Below are 16978 nucleotides of genomic sequence, written 5' to 3' on the forward strand. Positions count from 1 at the left end.
CCTTCCTCTCTGTCTCTCGCTTCCCCTCCCGCAGCCAAGGCTCCATTGGAGCAAAGTTGGCCCCCGTGCTGAGGATGGCTCCATGGCCTCTGCTTCAGGCGCTGGAATGGCTCCGGTTGCAACAGAGTAACTTCCTAGCTGGGCAGAGCATCGCCCTCTGGTGAGCATGCCCAGTAGATCCTGGTTGGGCACATTTGGGAGTCTATCTGCTGCCCCCTGCTTCTCACTTCAGAAAAAAAAAAAAAAGAAATGAAGTCAGGCTCTGGATCCAGGTAGGCTGGTTCCGGAGTCAGAGCACTGCTCAACGTCATATTCAGGGTTAGACCTCCCTCCCACTGCCCACCGTGGCTGTGTGCCAGGCGCCCGCCATGCTTGATGGCGCAGAACCTGTGCTGTGTGGTTTGCTGGCGTGTGGGACCAGCGTGGTCTCTCTGATCTAGTTTTCTGTGTGTGGTCTGTGTCCTCAAGGAAGGAAGGGGGGAACGGACTGCACCCCCAGCTCTGTGTCTCCCTGGGGGCCCACACCCAGCAAAGCACAGAGCATGTGGTCAGTGCTCCAGCTGGGGGAGCCAGCTCGGCCCCTCCCCTTCACTCCCTGGCCCTGCCCTCCTGGTGGCAGGCATCAGACCTGGAAGGGGAGCACCACTCACGGGGTGCTGACCACGTGCCAGGCAGCACTGAGCTCAGCACATCTGTTGTTTTGGTTCATCACCTCTACCCCCTGTGAAGGAGGGGATCTTGACCCCACTGGTAGAGGAGGAAACTGAGGCTCAGACAGGTTATGTGCACTAAGGTCACACAGCTGATGAGCAGGGGGGAACTGGCATTTGAACTCACGCCCACCTGTTTTGAGAGTGCATAAACCTTCCTGTCTTTCTTCCTACACTCTCTTATTTCATGTTTTCCAATTAATTCCCGTCTCTTCAAGACCTTCATTTATATGTTTTCCATCACTACTAATAACACATTAATTAATGATATCATATAATAATACTTTTTCTGGATTCTTGCCACCATCTCATGTAATCTTCCTCCAGCCTGATGGAAGAAGGTGTTATTACCACGCCCATTTTACAGATGAGACATCAAGGCACAGAGATGATAGATAACTTGCCCAAAGGCCCCCAGTGAGTAAATACTAGAGATCTGCTCTTAGAGCTCATTCTCCTGGTCACTCTACCAAACCCCAGGCCGCCTCCCCTGCTCCTGAGCCCCCAGTCAGTACAGGTGGTGGCCCATCTCCTACGGTCCCTCGAGGCCTCTGTGTCATGCTGTCTCATAACTACGTTGCAAGTGCCAATGAGGCAGCACCTGGGTCCCCACGCCTGTGTGTCCTATGGTGAGCAGTGTGGTGCGCTGACCCCCAGAAGCTCAGGACACAACGGACTCCGTGCTGTTGCCAATGGGCAGAGGAGATAGAGCAGGCCCTTACCCGGTAGAAGATGGGGAGAGAGTCCCAGGTGTAGGGATAAGCAAAGGCGAGGACACGGAGCATCTTACAGAGCCTGGGCTTCTGGAGTTCCAGAAACCTAAACCAGGGAAGAAAGGGTGAGGGGAGAAATGAGAACGAAAGAGTGTCAGTAAATTATACACACATGCAAATTAAACATAACCACGGGCAAGCCGTCCACAGGAGGCGAGCATTCTTGTACGCCCTCCCCAGCAGCTTCTCCCCCCAGCACCGCGGGAGTGGCTCAAGCTCAGATGTGGGAAGATGGGGCCTCCATCTCCTGGCATCACGGGAAGCAGTGGTACCCGGATGCAGTCAGGGAGGAGCGGTCAGCAGAAGCCCTTCAAGTACCAAGTTATATGACTACCGAAGGGCCTTTCTGAAGTGCAGTGACCACCAGGACAAGGAGACGTGTGGGTGTGGGTGGCCGCAGGGGCACAGGCGGGGCCACTGAGAAGGTTGAGATGCCTGACTAGCCAGAGCCTCCCCAGTGATTACTGTGCAGAAGCCTTGGTTCAATCAGGGGCTTAATTACTCTGAGGGAGTTCCAGAATATTTAATCCCACACAGAGCGATACTAGTGGCCTGGGGAAACTGAGTGAATACGGTCTTTCCTTCTCTCCTTATCACCACCGCTACCCGCCTCCAATCCAAAGACAAGTGAAATCAACATTAACACGAGTTATGCTGGTTGTCACAGACAGGCAGGTCCTAGAGGACATGGAACATGACAGGGCCTCAGCTGGCGGGAGGGGACAACAGCTGAGGGTACAGGGGGGTGGGACAGCATCAGTGGCAGAGAGGACATGGAGGGCAAGGAGAATGTCCACACGAAGCCACAGCCCTGAACTGGGGCTCGGGGAAAGGAACACACATGCGCCTGGGACAGGCGGTAGGGCAGGGATACACTTCAGTACCGCAGTGTGCTGTGGAGGGCTGGTCTTCCCCGGGGCCCACAGGGCTGCACGGGTGATATGCAGGGCCAGTGCGCCGAGGCTCACGGGCTGGCTGTTCTGGTGAGTTCTGTGGGACAATGGAGGCACTTGGCCCTCTCAGTCTTTCCCACAGTTTGGCCCCTCATCCTGCTCTCCCCAGGGGGTGGGGTCTGTGTCCCACCACTACGCCTCACTTCTGCTCCCCAGACCCCCTATCTCAGCCCACAAGCTGCTGCCCTCAGACCAGGCCCATTTTCCCTGGCCAGGCTGCCTGCGTCCCCTACGAGCCAGTGCAGACACCTGTCCGGGAACCCCACTGCTGCCTCTAACCTTGAGTGTGGGACATGACAGTCTCCCATATCTGCCTCCCAGGTGGTTGGCAACCTTCTCAAGGGCTGGAGCTGGGTCTGCCTGGGTCTGGATCGCCCACACCCAGCTCAGACGCCCACACCCAGCTCAGAAGCACGTCTGAGGTCCTGGACAGAACACACAGCCTATGAGGCTGTGTTCCGCCCAGCTGTCAGGACTGCTGACCCCAGGGATCCCTGTTCTGGGGTAAGAGGCAGCCCTATGGGACCTGACACGCCCCACAGCCTCCAGAGACGAGCTCCAACTTAAGTCCAGCCCACCGGCATATCTCTCCTTCTTTCCTGACCCTCCCACAAATCAGAGAAGCATGTGGAAGGCATGGGGTGAAGAGGAAACAGAAGCTCAAGGAGAAGGAGGAAGAGAAATAGGGACCTCACTTATCAAACCCCCGCATAGGAACCCCAGCCTTGGAGCAAAGCACAAGCCCAGGGATAGGTGAGACAGCGCAGCGCTGTGATCTCGCATGCAGCGTTTGACCTGGACAGCCTGGGTTCAAATCCTGCCTCTGCCCTTTGTGACAGTGTGAGCCTGAAGGTCACGTGACCTTCGTGTTACCTTAGAGTCCTCCTGTATAACACAGAGACAAGTGTACCCCATCCCGGCCTTGCTGCAAAGATTTGATGAAATGATATGAGCTTATAATTGTGCAGAGCATAGAGTAACACTACATGGAAACTTTTATAACAAGGTGTGTCAGGGGACCCATCCTCTCCCCCACCCCATCTTGCAGCCACGTAGCACCAGAAGATAGGAACAGGAGTGAAGAGACGGTGCTGGGTGATTTGTCTGAAGTCAATGACTAGTAAGAGGCAAAGCTAGGATTTAAACCCAGGGCTGTCTGGCTGCCATTTCACACGGCCGACGTCCAGCAGGCTGAGCAGCCTCAGACTGCTCCCCAGCCCTTGCTTGTCCTTCCCTAGGCCCCTCTGCCCCCAGAACCAGGGCCAGTCTCAACAGCCCTGAGACCTCCTGTCTCCGCTGGCGGATCCGGTCAACCGCAGCAGGCCGCTCCCTCCTTCCCCACCCACAGCCACCACCTGTCATATCAGGCTGAAGGAGGCCCCCGTGGAAGCACGCTCTTTCTGTGGCACTTACACAGGAAGAACGCTGGCTCTGGCTGGCGAGGGCCATCCCCCAAAGCATGGATTTCCTGCGGCTTGAGACAACATTTCGCCCAGCCTGATAAAGTGCTTTCCTGGGGGCAAATGAATCAGCCTCTCCAACTGCAAAGCTGAGTCTACAGGGGAAAAAAAAGGAGAAAAAGCAGAACAGAAGAGAGACAGCAACAGAGAATAAAGGGCGGAAAGGCCAGCAGCCACAGAGAGGTGCTATTCCAGGATAGGCCACAGGGTGTCGCTAGTGCAGAGTTTCTGAGAGGAAAGGGCCCCGGTCACAGAATCCTGCAAAGCACCACATGCCGCCAAGTCCCACCTGGTTAGGCAGTCTTTGGACCCCAAGGTTGAGGGCCAATTTACAGGGAGTCGGGCCTCCTCTGCCTAGAACTAGGTTGGCAGGAAACACCAGATTTTGGGAGAGGATGTCATCATGAGAAGATTGATGCAAACCAGACTGTTTTAAAACCTGATCAATATTGTCGCAACAAAGCTGGAAAGATTTGCCAATGAATTTTGGAACTATTGCTTGGAACTAGTGGGCCTTTGAAAACATTCTACTGCTGAGGGGAGTGTGTGTGTGTGTGTGTGTGAGTGTGTGTGTGTGTGTGTGTGGTGGTTCTGTTGTCTGGGTGACATTGCAGGGGTGTGGATACTTCCATGTGCTGGCCTCGGCCCTCAGAGCACTCTGTCACCCTGCCGAGCCCTCTGACCTCCACTGTATCTGAGAACCACTGTCTGCCGAGCCTCCTGTTTCGGCCCTGCCCTCCAAAGCCCCTTCTGGGCCACCACGCTTCGCTGACCTGCCTCGGCCCCACTGCCAGGGCGTGGATCTCAGAGCACAGCTCACGTTTCCGTGGGATGCCAATCCCTTCTGTCCCTTAAAGTACTGATCACAAGGCATTTCACTGAGCAAGTATTTGTCCAAAACAAAACAAAAAAAAGAACCTCAATGGCTGGATGCTTTGTATAGATAAACAAAAATGTCCCTAGAGTGACCTGTGATGTACAGAAAACACTGGGTAACTCAGGTCCCTAAGGGAGTGACGCCTTCCTGGGCTTGTGGGTGGTCGGCAGGCATGGTCTCCATCACCCCACCAGGCTCCAAGAGCCATGGAGAGGTCACATATTCCCTCATTTCCCTTCTCCAATCCTACAGAATGAGAAAGCAGTTTTCTGGAACATGTTCATTTGAACTAATTTCCATGGTAATCAGGACCAAAGAGCCAGCCAGGGGAGTCCACAGTCCTCTGTGTGAGGATTTCCCTTAAGGATGTGTACGGTAGCGGAATGAGTACCATTTAGACCATGATTTTCCGGTAAGCATGGGAATAAGTGGAAAGCTACTAACGAGGTTCCTGGTCTCCTGCTGCGCTCAGGGACAGAGAAGGCGGGTCTTCGCTGCGCCCGGCCATACAGCAGACTGAGGGAGCAGGAGCGAGAGGCAGGAGAGAAATCTCAGAAGAGATGCTGGCTTTGTAGGATGCCCAAATGAGGAAGAAGCCAGAGGACATCTCAGTTGTCCTTGCTTAAGTTAGGGACACAGAAGCCCAGAGTGGGCAGTGACTGGCCACACAGCAAGCCTACAAAACCTGGGGGGTGGCCCTTGACCTCCTCTCCACCTGCTTCTCCTAAAGTTCATCAGGGCTGCGGTCACGCCCTGCCCCTGTCACCCTTTTCACTCCTCAGACACTGAGGACGAAGACAGTGAACGAACACGAAGAGGACAGGCCTTGTAAGATCAGGGAAGCCACCAAAATGCGAAGGAAAGAGGACAAGGGGAGGACACCCAAGGACCCCCACATGGGACATCCCACTCTACCTCTGGCTCCAAGGAAGTGGCGTTTGCTCCCTTCCCCCTTCTGTTCCAGCACCACCTCTGCGCCAGTGGTTGTGAACACACCTGGAAGCCTCTCAGGGCACGGAAGCTGAGTTTACGGAACTGTCTTCCTAGGAATACTACTGTCCTTCAGGAGCACAGGGCAAGTCCCAGTCGGCCACCTGAGGCACCTCAGACCCCAGCCCGCTCTGGGCCCCCTCTGGCCGCTCTGCCCCTTCCGGCCGGCTGTGTGGGCTCTGGCAGCCCGGAAGCTCCTTGCTGCCTCCCAGTGCAGTCCCACCCTCTCCGGCCACCTCACCCTTGTCCAGGCTGCCTGCTCTGTCCAAAGGTCCTTCTCTCCTCGCCAGCTCAAGGGCTTAACCTCCCTCAGTACGCAGTCCTAATGCCACTTTGCAGAACCCTGGTAATCTATGCAGGTGTCATGTGGTATTTTCGGTATTAGTTTATGGCACATTCCGTAATGCTACACTCTAAAGGCCATTTCTCCTGGCCTTCAGAGGAAATGACAGTTCTCCATCTGGACTTTTGGGGGGTCTGCAGTCTGTCTCTCCTAAGGCACTGGGTACTCTCCGAGGACAAGGACGTACCTTACTCTTCCTGGTATTCCCAGATCTTAACATGATGCCTGGAGCATTGAAGACATGTTGTGTGTGATTGGTTGGTTGGATGCATAGATGGATGGTTGGATATATGTATGGATGGAATAGCCACAGATGTGTCACATACATAAACAGAAAGAATCTATTTCATTGATAAGGAAAAGTCCCCAGACACAGGCATTCAAGAGATTCCTAGCCAATCTGCCCTGCCAAATAAGTTTGTCCAAAGTTTCCAGGCTTGTCACATGCAAAAGACCCATTCACTGTATCGGAACAGTCAGGGGGTAGTCCTGCCTAGAAGGAAACAGTCTACCCTGGTGGCTTATAGCTAGTTTGGGAAGGTTAAAAAGAAAAGCAGCAAATATTCCAAGAATTTGCACTGGGAGTTCACGGGAAGTCAGTCCTGGATCACGAACTCAGGGGCTGTTCCTCCCGCACTCACAAAGCCTTTCCAGCCCCCTCAGCCTGCTTGCTGCCTCTGATCCCAAATTCCACACACCCTGCAGGAGCTACCCAGACAGGACAGGGACTTGTCCAAGGACCAGTTCCAGGTCTGGGTGGGTCCCTGGATCAGGCCGTCAGTGAGCCCATGCGTCCGAGCACACTGCCTCGTAGACAGGCTTCACCTCTCCTGAGCGGGTTTTAATCTCCTTGTTCCTTCCCTATGTGTGTTAGCTCCTTGTCTCACTCACGGCAGGGGCCCGACCTCCTCCTCGCTCCGTCATGTCTGCGGCCCTCCCAGCTCCGGCCTGGCACCGGGCTGCACTTCACAGAGAGCTTTTACTCACCAGTGTCCTTGAGGAATGGGGACGAAGAAAGGAACGAATCACCCTGTGACATTTTATTCTACTTCCTACCCTGTGGACAGACCCTATCTCCTCACCGCTTTAGCTTTAGGGGAGCTCTGTGATGTCCAGAAAGAGGGCAAAGAGAGTTTACCTCCCACCCCCACTTCTACGCCCAGGCCTTTCCCAGAACAAAGTAACACAAAACCCAGTGTTGAGACTGTGCCTAGAAACGAGCGAGACTCACGCCCACCGTAAGCCAGTGCAAGCTCCAACCTGTCCCCAGGACAGGTAAGCAGAGGGCAGGCTGGTGCAAGTATCCCTAATGCTGTTTAAGAATCTCTCTTTTCATTCTTAAAGAAAACCAGTTTGTCCAGTTTGTGAAACTTGCCTACCTGTCAGTCCCACAAAACCTGAGTGTCACCCGAAGAGAGCTGGAGCCCAAACCACTCTGAAGTTACGGAAGCAGGCCTCTCCCTCCCCTGTGCAGGGGAGAGTGTACCGCCACAGGGAACAGTACTTCTCTGAGGCCCGGGTTTAACAGGGAGACTAATGGGCTCGCTGGAATCCTGGCTGAGGGGACTGATGGTGGGTGCGACCTGTCAGCCAACCTTGGTGCCGGTGGAGGCGCCCAGTATCTTGGCACCATTTAGAAGGGCAGTTGCCCTGACACTGCCATTTGAGAGGTTCCCTAAGTAATTTAGGGAACTGGAGTTTTAGGGAAGTCACTTTTACAAAGAGCTATATAAACTAGAGTAGTTACCCTCAAGACAATGTCTGTTGCTCTCATTCCAATAAGCTTTCTTGAGTGAAAGGGGGAAAGAATTGAGGGAATTAGAGCGAGGAAGCTGGGTGTGCCCCGTGGCCCTGGGGCTCCCCTGGGAATGTGTCCGACATCTGGATACCATCTGTCACCCACCACATATTCAGAGGCAGGCCCAGTTAGTCACAAGTAGCAGTGGGACATTTATGGGACACTCCTTTGGGCCAGGCTTGTACTAGGTGTTGTGGTTACCTATAATCCTCACATCCATATCACAAAGCCGATGTTGGCCCATTTTATAGGCGAGCAAACTGAGGGTCAAGGACAGTAAGTGACTGTCCAGCAACAAGACCAGCTACATAATTTGCAGGACCCAGTGCAAAGTGAAAGAGTAGGGCCCCCTTGTTAAAAAATCACTAATAATTTCAGGACAGCTACAGCAGAACCTTAAACCAAGTGTGGAGCCCTTTTGATCGTGGGGCCCTGACCGACTGCGCCGGCTGGGCACCCACAAAGCTGGTCCTCCCCAGCCACAGGAAGCCCACGCGGCACGGAGTCCCGGGCTCCCGAGTGCCTCCTGCACTGTCCCCTCCCACAGTCCACGGAGGGGCATGCGAAGCCCCGCCCTGTTCCACCTGAGACGGAGTGGCCAGGTACCTGGAGTAGCAGGAGAGGCCGGTGCTGATGATGGTGTTCAGCACAGCCAGGGTCACGTAGCAGTCCCGGAAGGTGGTGTGCACCAGCGCGTCAGGGAACGAGTAGGCGGAGTAGGCGATGGCTGAGCCTGGACGAGAGAAATCAGCGTTGGGCAAGAAGTCACTACTCGACACTGCCTGGGCTCTCTGGGAAGACCAACCCTGGCCTGTGGCTGAGCCTCCTCATCCCCACCGACCACGGGTAGGGTAGTCCTGCTGCCACACCCTCGTATGTGCATCCCCCGCCCCTGCCCGAAAGCCCCCCTCTCTCTTCTCTGCCTACCCAGACCCTATCCTGAGAATTTACATTGCTCCTCGGGCTTTGCAGATATTAACTCACACGTTCCTTATAACCACCGTCCTGCACTTATCCCCATTTCACAGATGGCAAAACGGAGGCACAGACTGGTTTGGCAACCCACCCAGGGGCACAGGCTAGAAAGCAGCAAAGCCAAGCTTCAAGCGCAGGCAGTTCAGCTACGACCCGTGACCACACCCCAGTGTGCTCGGCTCTGCTCTGAGTGTGCACGCGTCGTCCGCCCAGCGGCACGGCCCGGCACGGCCCGGCACGGCACGGCACGGCACGGCACGGCACAAGGTGCTCCTAGAGGAAAGATTGCGGTGCAGGGAGGGGACCCTGCTGAGGTGAGGAGAATCACGTCAGTGGGCTGCAGCACTGGCCAGCGGAGAGGCTGGGTGTAAGAGGCTAGCCTCGGCGTTTTGTTTTAGGGTTTGGAGTTTGTGAGAGAGGGCTCACTAGGAACTCCATGAGACGTGTCTGCTGCAGCTTTCATTGGAAAGAACAGAGGAAGTCACTGTCTGGGGACATAGACCAGATGTCCTCTGCAGACACCCTCACCTGCTGAAGTCCCTTCTGGGAGAGGCAGCCCTGGGCATTCAGCCCAGGGCCTCAGGGATTAGGTGTAAGGTCACCTGTTATTTCAAAGACAGAGAACTTGGAATTCTAGCTCAAGGCTGAAACAGGGCTCAATGCCGCAAAACCTCTGCTTCTGATCCCACTTGACAGATGGAGTCTAGTGAAGCCAAGTGGTATGTATGCCCAGGGTCACACAGGCAGAAAGGGACTAGAATGGCCACCTCCTGGCCAGAGGCGAATTTAATGGTGGGCGCACAGGGTGCCTGTCCTGGGCCCCGACTTCTGAAGGGCCCTGCAAAACCCCAACTTTACACTTTTTTCTAATATAAGGGGCCCAATATTTTCTTCTGTGCCCAGGGCCTCAACCAACCTTAATCCGTCTCTGCTCCTAACACAATGTCCCCACTGCAGCCTGCCACCTGTGAGGACTCAGCCAGCTGGGGGCTGCCTCCAGGAGGACACTCCCCCCTCTCGGCCCGACACTCTGGGGAGGTCCCTCTCTGGACCAGGATGCATTCGCATTATGCATGCTGCCTGGGGCCTAGGTGCCCAGTCCTGTGGTTGGTGTAAGAGCGAGGGACCTCAGATGCTGCCAGAACCTGTGGTGGGAGGCAGAGTTGATCAGAGTCTCTGGGCAGGTTGTGGTGTGAGGCGGGCTTCAGGGTGGGCGGGCACCCGGCACAGGGGCCTATCTGGGAAGCCCCCTTAGGAACTGGGGGAGTGTGATGGGTGCCCCTGAGGGCTTTCCAGGGAGCAGAGCAGGAGATGGCTTTGGGAGCCGGACTAAGGAAAGTGAACTTCATCTTTCAGGCACTCGGGAGCAACTGGAAGGTTTGTTTCTTTTTAAAACAATTTTTATTATACTCAATACAGTTTACACTCAATATTATTTTGTGTTAGTGTCAGGTGTAACCAGAAGGTTTTTGAGTGGGGGATTAAGATGACCAAAGTCTAGTGAAAATGCACAGGATGGGAGGGAGGAGGGGCTGGAACTCAGGGGGAAGCTGCAACAGAGCCACGGTCAGTCTGGGGACCGTGGGTCTCCACAGGGTCAGAGAGCGCGGGAGGGGCCACTGCAGATGTGGAGCTGGGGGACCTGGCGGAATCCATGGGCGCTGCAACCACTAGACCTTTCTTCCCTGCTTATTGAACACCCCACATCAGATACTGGGCTGGAAAGCCAAACGTGAAAGGTACACATCTGTCCTCAGGAAGCCGTTCCCAGTGAGGAGCAGAGATGCAGGGACCACTGACAAGGCTGGGGACCAGCGCTGTATGGAGGTGGGACCAGAGCTAGGGGCTTGGAGGAAGCCACAGGCAGGGGTCCCTCATACTCCTGGGGCCCTGGTTTGCCACTGACAAGCTGTGTGATGGGTCACTGACCTTCACTGTGCCTCATCGGCCTCACCTGGGTATAATGATGGGTATAATGCTGGCCCCCCACCTCAGGGGCAGCTGTCAGGGTAACTAGATCATTGTGGTAATGCCTATTCTCCCATGCTGACTAAAGGCCAGGCACTGTCCAATGTGCTTTACTTCCAAAATGCACTTAATCTTCCTAACACTCCTATGAAGAAGCTATTATGCCAATTTTGTGGACGAGAGAATAGAGGCCGAAGAGGTTAAGAAACTTGCCCAAGAGAATAAAACTACAGTATTAAGGCATGGTAGCAGTTGGGCCACCAAGCCCCATGATGTGCTACCCCTTGGTGATGAGTGTCAGGTGCTCAGATCGGAGTCTGCCTTGTCATAATTACTCCAATATGCTTTCTCTTGTCATAGTGAGTCTGGGCATGCGATCGAGGGCTGTGGAAAATCCCGGGCTAAGGAGCTGGACTTCATCTCAGGAAGCTGGGAACTCCAAAAGGTTTTAAGTGGGAGGGGTGCCATGGTCAGAAGTCATTGTAGAAACCTCCCCAGGACAGCTGGGTGGAAGTGGGGTTGCAGGGGGGGGGGGCGCAAAGAAGAGAGTGTTGTAACAGTGCAAGGTAGAGGGTATTTGAAAAGTATGGAGTAGAGACTCAACTGAATGTGCTGATTAGAGAGGGTGGTGGAGGTGGGATGGGTCAGGGCAAGAGGGAGGGGGGACAGGGTTGCCTACAGGTTTCTGACGTGGAGGCAGGGGTGGGGAGAATGCAGGCAGTCTAGGTCACAGCTTGGTGTGGGGTGGACCTCAGGTAAGCAGTTTAAACTAGAGATGGGGTTTGGGAGCACCTCTGAGAGGTGTCGGGGGGTGGTGTGGGCACAGGGCAGATCACCCAGGGAGCTGGGCCATGTCAGAACAGAGGTGCAGGGACTGGTTCTGAGCTCACTCACATATGGAGGAGAGCAGAAGAAGGGGACCCAGCAAAGGAGAAGGAGAAAGGGGAGGGAGTGATGCAGCAGAGGCCAGAGATAGAGAGGGGCTCTGAGGAGCACAGGGCCCTGCATCAGAGGGGAGAGAGAGCCACAGAGCTCCACAAATCCCAAGTGTCAGGGGGAGGCTGGGCCCTGGCAACCAGTTTTAGTGAGTGGTGGGGGCTGGACAGTGGGAGGTGAGGCAGTACCGCCTGTGTGTGTGTGTGTGTGTGTGTGTGTGTGTAGATGTGTATGTGCATGTGTATGTGCATGTCTATGTGTGTATGGCATATGTTTTAAATGTGTGCATATAAGAGTACACATATATACATGGTGTGTGCTTAGGTGTACACGTGTATAGTGTATCGTATATATGTGTATGTGTGTGTGTACGTGTAACTTGTGAAGAAAGAGAAAAGAGGAAATGAGATAGAGGCGGGCATCCCACGGGGAAGGGAAGACGAGGCCTTTGCCTTCACACATGGAGCAGGATCAGGAGGGAGAAGAGGCCAGAACTGGGGTGTGAGGGGACAGAGGGGTGCTCATCGTGGGGGAGAGGGACGAGACGGTACGAGGGACAGCAGAGTTAAAGGGACTACCCCACCTCACCAGCTTTGGGTTCACCATTCTGCTCTTGTGGCACTTTGAGAAAATCACTAACTCCTCTAAGCCTCAGGACAAAAGGGGGTTGTGATCACCCCACTACTCTCCCAGGCACGGCAGAGACCAGCACTGATGTGTGTGGTTGGCTCACCCTGCCCTATGAGGGCAGATTGTTGTTTTCAGAGAACTTGTGAACCAATTGTTAGCAACAGCCATTATTAACAATTAAATGACAGCCTGACTAGTGGTCTTAGAGTGAATAGAGCTCTGTTCTGTCCCAGAACCTGGACGCTGAGGTCCCAGGTTTGAAACCCTGAGGTCACCAGCTTGAGCGCAGGCTCACCCCATGGTTGCTGGCTTGTGCCCAAGGTCGATGGCTTGAACAAGGGGTCACTGGCTTAGTTGGAGCTCCCTGGTCAAGGCACATATGAGAAAGCAATCAATGAACAACTAAAGTGACAAAACTATGAGTTGATGCTTCTCATCTCTCTCCCTCCTGTTTGTCTGTCTATCTCTGCCTCTCTCTCTCTCTCTCACTAAAAATAAAAAATTAAAATTAAAATTAAAATTAAAATAAAAAAATAAATGATATAAACTTACATTAAGTGAATCATATTAACAATAGTAACTAATTATTCCACCTACTGTGTTAGTTCAGAGGAATTACTATGTAATGGTGAGCTACTGTGTTTCTCTCCCCACTCCTGTGTTCAGTGATGTCATGGTGGTGGCTTGAAGTTTGACATACAGGAATATTTATACCACAAATCAGCAAACACCACAGATCAGAGCTTTTGTCCCCCAGAGAACCAGTCGTTAAGTATAGCCAGCACACCTCTGGACAAGTTGTGTATAAACACTCATTGGGACCCTGGATGGGGCACTGCATACCCATGACTCTTTTGCAAGCCCATCAAAGCCTTATGGTGACACCAGCTTCCAGGGGAAGGAGCAGAGAGCTCAGTCCCAGTGGAAGGAAGTCGAGAGCAAGACCTCACATACCCAGGCTGAAGAGGTTGACAGCACCATAGTCCAGGAAGTAGCAGATGTGCCGGGCATTCTTGGACATGGAGCTGAAGGTGTGTGCACAGCTGGACGCAAGCGGGTAGACGCAGCTGGTGCTCATGTATACAAGCAGAGGCCAGGAGTAGCTGTCATTCTGGATGTCCATCCCATATAGTGCGGTCACAAACCTCCACATGAAGAACCTGGAACAAAGCATGGCCCATTCAATCCCTATGGCTGGAGGCTCCTCTTATTCCCACCTGACTGTCCTCTGCTGGCTGTTCACCGGGATGGCCAATCCCTACATGTTCTCACTTTGGTGAAATGCCATGAGCCTCAAGGGAGGGTGAATGGGGTCCTTTTTTTGGTTGGCAGTGAGCAGGAGGGGCAAGAAGAGCGCCTTTATCTAGTCTGGTCCCCTCTCCCTGCTTGTGGTGACAGATCCCTCTTACAGCATCTTGCCCAAGTGATTCTTCAGCCCCAACTTGCATGCTTCCAGAGATGGGGAGCTCACCACCTACTAAGGCAGCTCTTAGTGTTAGAAAGTTCTTCATTGACCTACTATCTGTCTCCTTGGAATCGATCTCCATTTGATCAGCCCTAGTGCCCCCCAACGGGACCATAGAAAACAAGCCCATCAAATAATTTAAGGCAGTCTTCATAATCCCTCCCCACTGCTTTGAACTCCACACTAAATAACCCTGGTGCATTCAACCATTCCCCATAGGATCCACATCTGACCTGTTACCATTCCTATCATTCGTCTATGTCTACTTCACAGGAAGGCTTCTCAGTCAAAAGCAACCCCCCCAGTGGGGGCCTGAAAGTCTAGAGGACATCAGGGCATTTTTCTCCCTTCTCTTCCACACTGTTCCTCCACCAACATTGCAACCACTTTTCTGAGTGGCCAGGGCCCAGGAGGGCCTCAGAGAGAGCCTGGGTCTCGGGGCTCCATCTCTACACAGCAATATCGCACACTTCTGCATCGGATCTGCCTAACCTATAGCTCATGCAAGGGGGTCCTGCCTCCAGAACTGACCACTTCCACAAAGTGCTAAAGAGGTAGCCCCCTTCTCTCCACCTCTCCCAGGGAAGGATACCACAAAGCTTTGCATGCAGGAATGCAAGGGGCATTGCTAAATCCTCTGGCTGTACTTGCAATCTTTTCCCTCCTGTCCCAGTAGAAGTAAAGCTTAAGCTATTTGCTGTTTCTCAAAACACATCCTTTGATCATCTTGAGGTTATTCCCTGGTCTCCCTTCCTTAGGCTGTCCTACTCCTGGCTCTCCCAAGCCCTCCTGCCACTCTGCTGTTCAGCTGGGCCTGGCAGCGAAGGGTGCGTATGCAGTGGGCACCTCAGCCAGCGTGGCTCAGTTGTCAAACAGTTAGGAAGTCACCCCACAGGATCTGGGCACAGGGCTCAGGCCCCACAAACAAAGATGGTCAGGCCAGCACTTTATGTAGTGGCACAAACTTCAAAATAGCCTAAAACACCCATAAATGGCCCATAAAGTGGACACTATGCAGCTGTTCCAAAGCCGGAGAGGCTGTGGGTCTGAGCTCCCCGGGGAAGCAGAGTGTGGAAAGGCGGGCGGAGGGGGAAGGACAGGCCCTGGTGTCCACACACGTCAGATCTCCTAGCTGTGAGAGCACTGGGGGGCGCGCAAGAAGCTGGTCACCAGCTGTTCCAGGGAGAAGAGGGACCAGGGCAGACACTGGCTCCGTTCCCTTCTGCAAATTAGCATTTGTTATCAACCTCAGATTTACTTAATGTAAAATGACAAACAGCCTCCTTGGGCAGGATTTCGCTGCTACCCAGACCAGCGAGCAGGCCGTAGGCTTCTTTACAGACTGCCCTAGGTCAGCATGAGCCTCCATGCTGTCATCTCCCCTGGGAAGGCTTCTGGCACCTGCCCCCGCACTGGGCTCTAGGTCAGCCTCCGACTTGGATGGAGCACGTTCCTCCCTCGGGCCCCTCTCCACCTGTGCACACTCTGGTCCTTTCTACCCTCTTGGCTTCTGAACATGATATGAAGGGGATGGCTCTGTGGCCTCTGCCTCAGGCACTAGAATGGCTCTGGATGCAACAGAGCGACGCCCCAGATGGGCAGAGCATCGCCCCCTGGTGGGAATGCCAGGTGGATCCCGGTCAGGCGCATGCAGGAGTCTGTCTGACTGCCTCCCCGTTTCCAGCTTCGGAAAAATGAAAAAAAAAAAAAAAGATAGATCCTCAAGAAAGCAGTCCAGAGAGCAGCCTGGACCCTGCAGGGTTCATGTAAGCAAGCCACCCCCTTCTCTGGGCCACTTCTCTACCTACCAGTGGTCGTCTGCGTGGGGTGGTGGTCAGCATAACCTCTGATATACTATGATTTGGCCTCTGACCGCATGTGTACTCTCCCCTCATTATGCAGCACGAGGGGTGTGAAGCTGCTCAGTGCCCCCCCTACACACACACACACACGCTTACTCAGCAAGGTCCCTCCCCTCTTCACCTTCCTGGCAACTCCCATTTGTGTCCACATGTGTCCCAGAGCTTTGCTCTTAGCTGCTGCATTAAAGCATCACCTGACCCATTGCCTGGAACTGCTGTGGTTCCCAAACAATTACGGGGCACCCACAGCCCCCGGCCCAACACCTTCCTAATGTCTTCTCCCATAATCCTCATGGCAACCCTGGGGAGGGTGCGGACTATCTTCCTGCTTGGCAGATGGAAAAGTGTGAAGCTCAGAGAGGTTAAGTGAGTTGCTCAAGCTTATGACATTTTAACCAGGGCTTATGGAAGACTCAGAGAGCCTCCAAGAACTGAAGGGGATAAGACCAAACCAGGCCTGGGAGCAGGGAAGGTGGCAGAGCCACCAGGAGTCCCATGAATGCTAACACAATCCATGACCTAAAGTTCACCTCGCTCCACCCCCACACACCATGGGGTGTCCCCAACATCCCAGCGCCGCTCTCAGCCCTGCCAACCCCAGCGGTGTTTTAAAGATCCCCTGTTCCCCAGGGCTCCCAAATGAGGCAGCTGGCCAAGGGGGCTGGAAGGTACCAGAAGGGCAGCAAGTGAGTCCAGATGTTGAGGGTCTCGTTGGTCATCTGGAAAAGGCTGAGGACGCAGGCAGTGGCGGAGCTCTGCGGATGCCGGTAGCCAAAGAGGATGCCCTGCTCGTGGAACACCTGCAGGGGGAGGAAGAGGGCACGGCGGTGAGATGGGAGGGGGCGGGCAGGTCTCCGGAGGAACATCTCTGGTAGCACCTGCTTTTCTCCCAGGCTGTGCCCTTGGACACTGGGTCCTGGAACACCTGACCCCCGGCAGAGTGCTGGAATCCCACATCCCTCAGGAAGACTGCAGCCAGCTGGAGCAGAGAACTCGAGGCCCTGGCTCCCTTTGGGGATCGAGCCTCTCTTCCCTTCTCTGACACACTGACTCTGGTCATGCATTTAAGGATCTGGTCTGGCATCCTCTGCCTGGGGCCTGCAGCCTGATCCTCGGGTGCCTTCGTGGCTGGCTCACACGTGTGCGGTCTGAGCCGCCATGCCCCAGATGTCAGGGAGCTCTCTGCAGGAGATCCCTCTTGGATATATTCACCACGGCGCTTCATAAAGGCCTTCGGC

The 16978-nt window shown here is 54.2% G+C and overlaps 1 protein-coding gene across 2 annotated transcripts in view; it reads right to left on the reverse strand.

The window, feature by feature from the left end:
* PAQR5 (progestin and adipoQ receptor family member 5) overlaps positions 1 to 16978 on the reverse strand; it is a 443329-nt gene that overhangs the window by 354997 nt on the left and 71354 nt on the right. For both annotated transcript variants that reach the window (XM_066344348.1, XM_066344347.1), the window contains exons 3-6: positions 16413 to 16540; positions 13368 to 13573; positions 8511 to 8637; positions 1433 to 1529 (exon numbers count right to left, since the gene is read on the reverse strand). In XM_066344348.1, coding sequence (XP_066200445.1) covers positions 1433 to 1529; positions 8511 to 8637; positions 13368 to 13573; positions 16413 to 16540 — 558 coding nt within the window. The remainder of the gene's footprint in view (positions 1 to 1432; positions 1530 to 8510; positions 8638 to 13367; positions 13574 to 16412; positions 16541 to 16978) is intronic.

Source organism: Saccopteryx leptura, chromosome 6 (genome assembly GCF_036850995.1).
Source record: "Saccopteryx leptura isolate mSacLep1 chromosome 6, mSacLep1_pri_phased_curated, whole genome shotgun sequence".
Taxonomy (NCBI): Eukaryota; Metazoa; Chordata; class Mammalia; order Chiroptera; family Emballonuridae; genus Saccopteryx; species Saccopteryx leptura.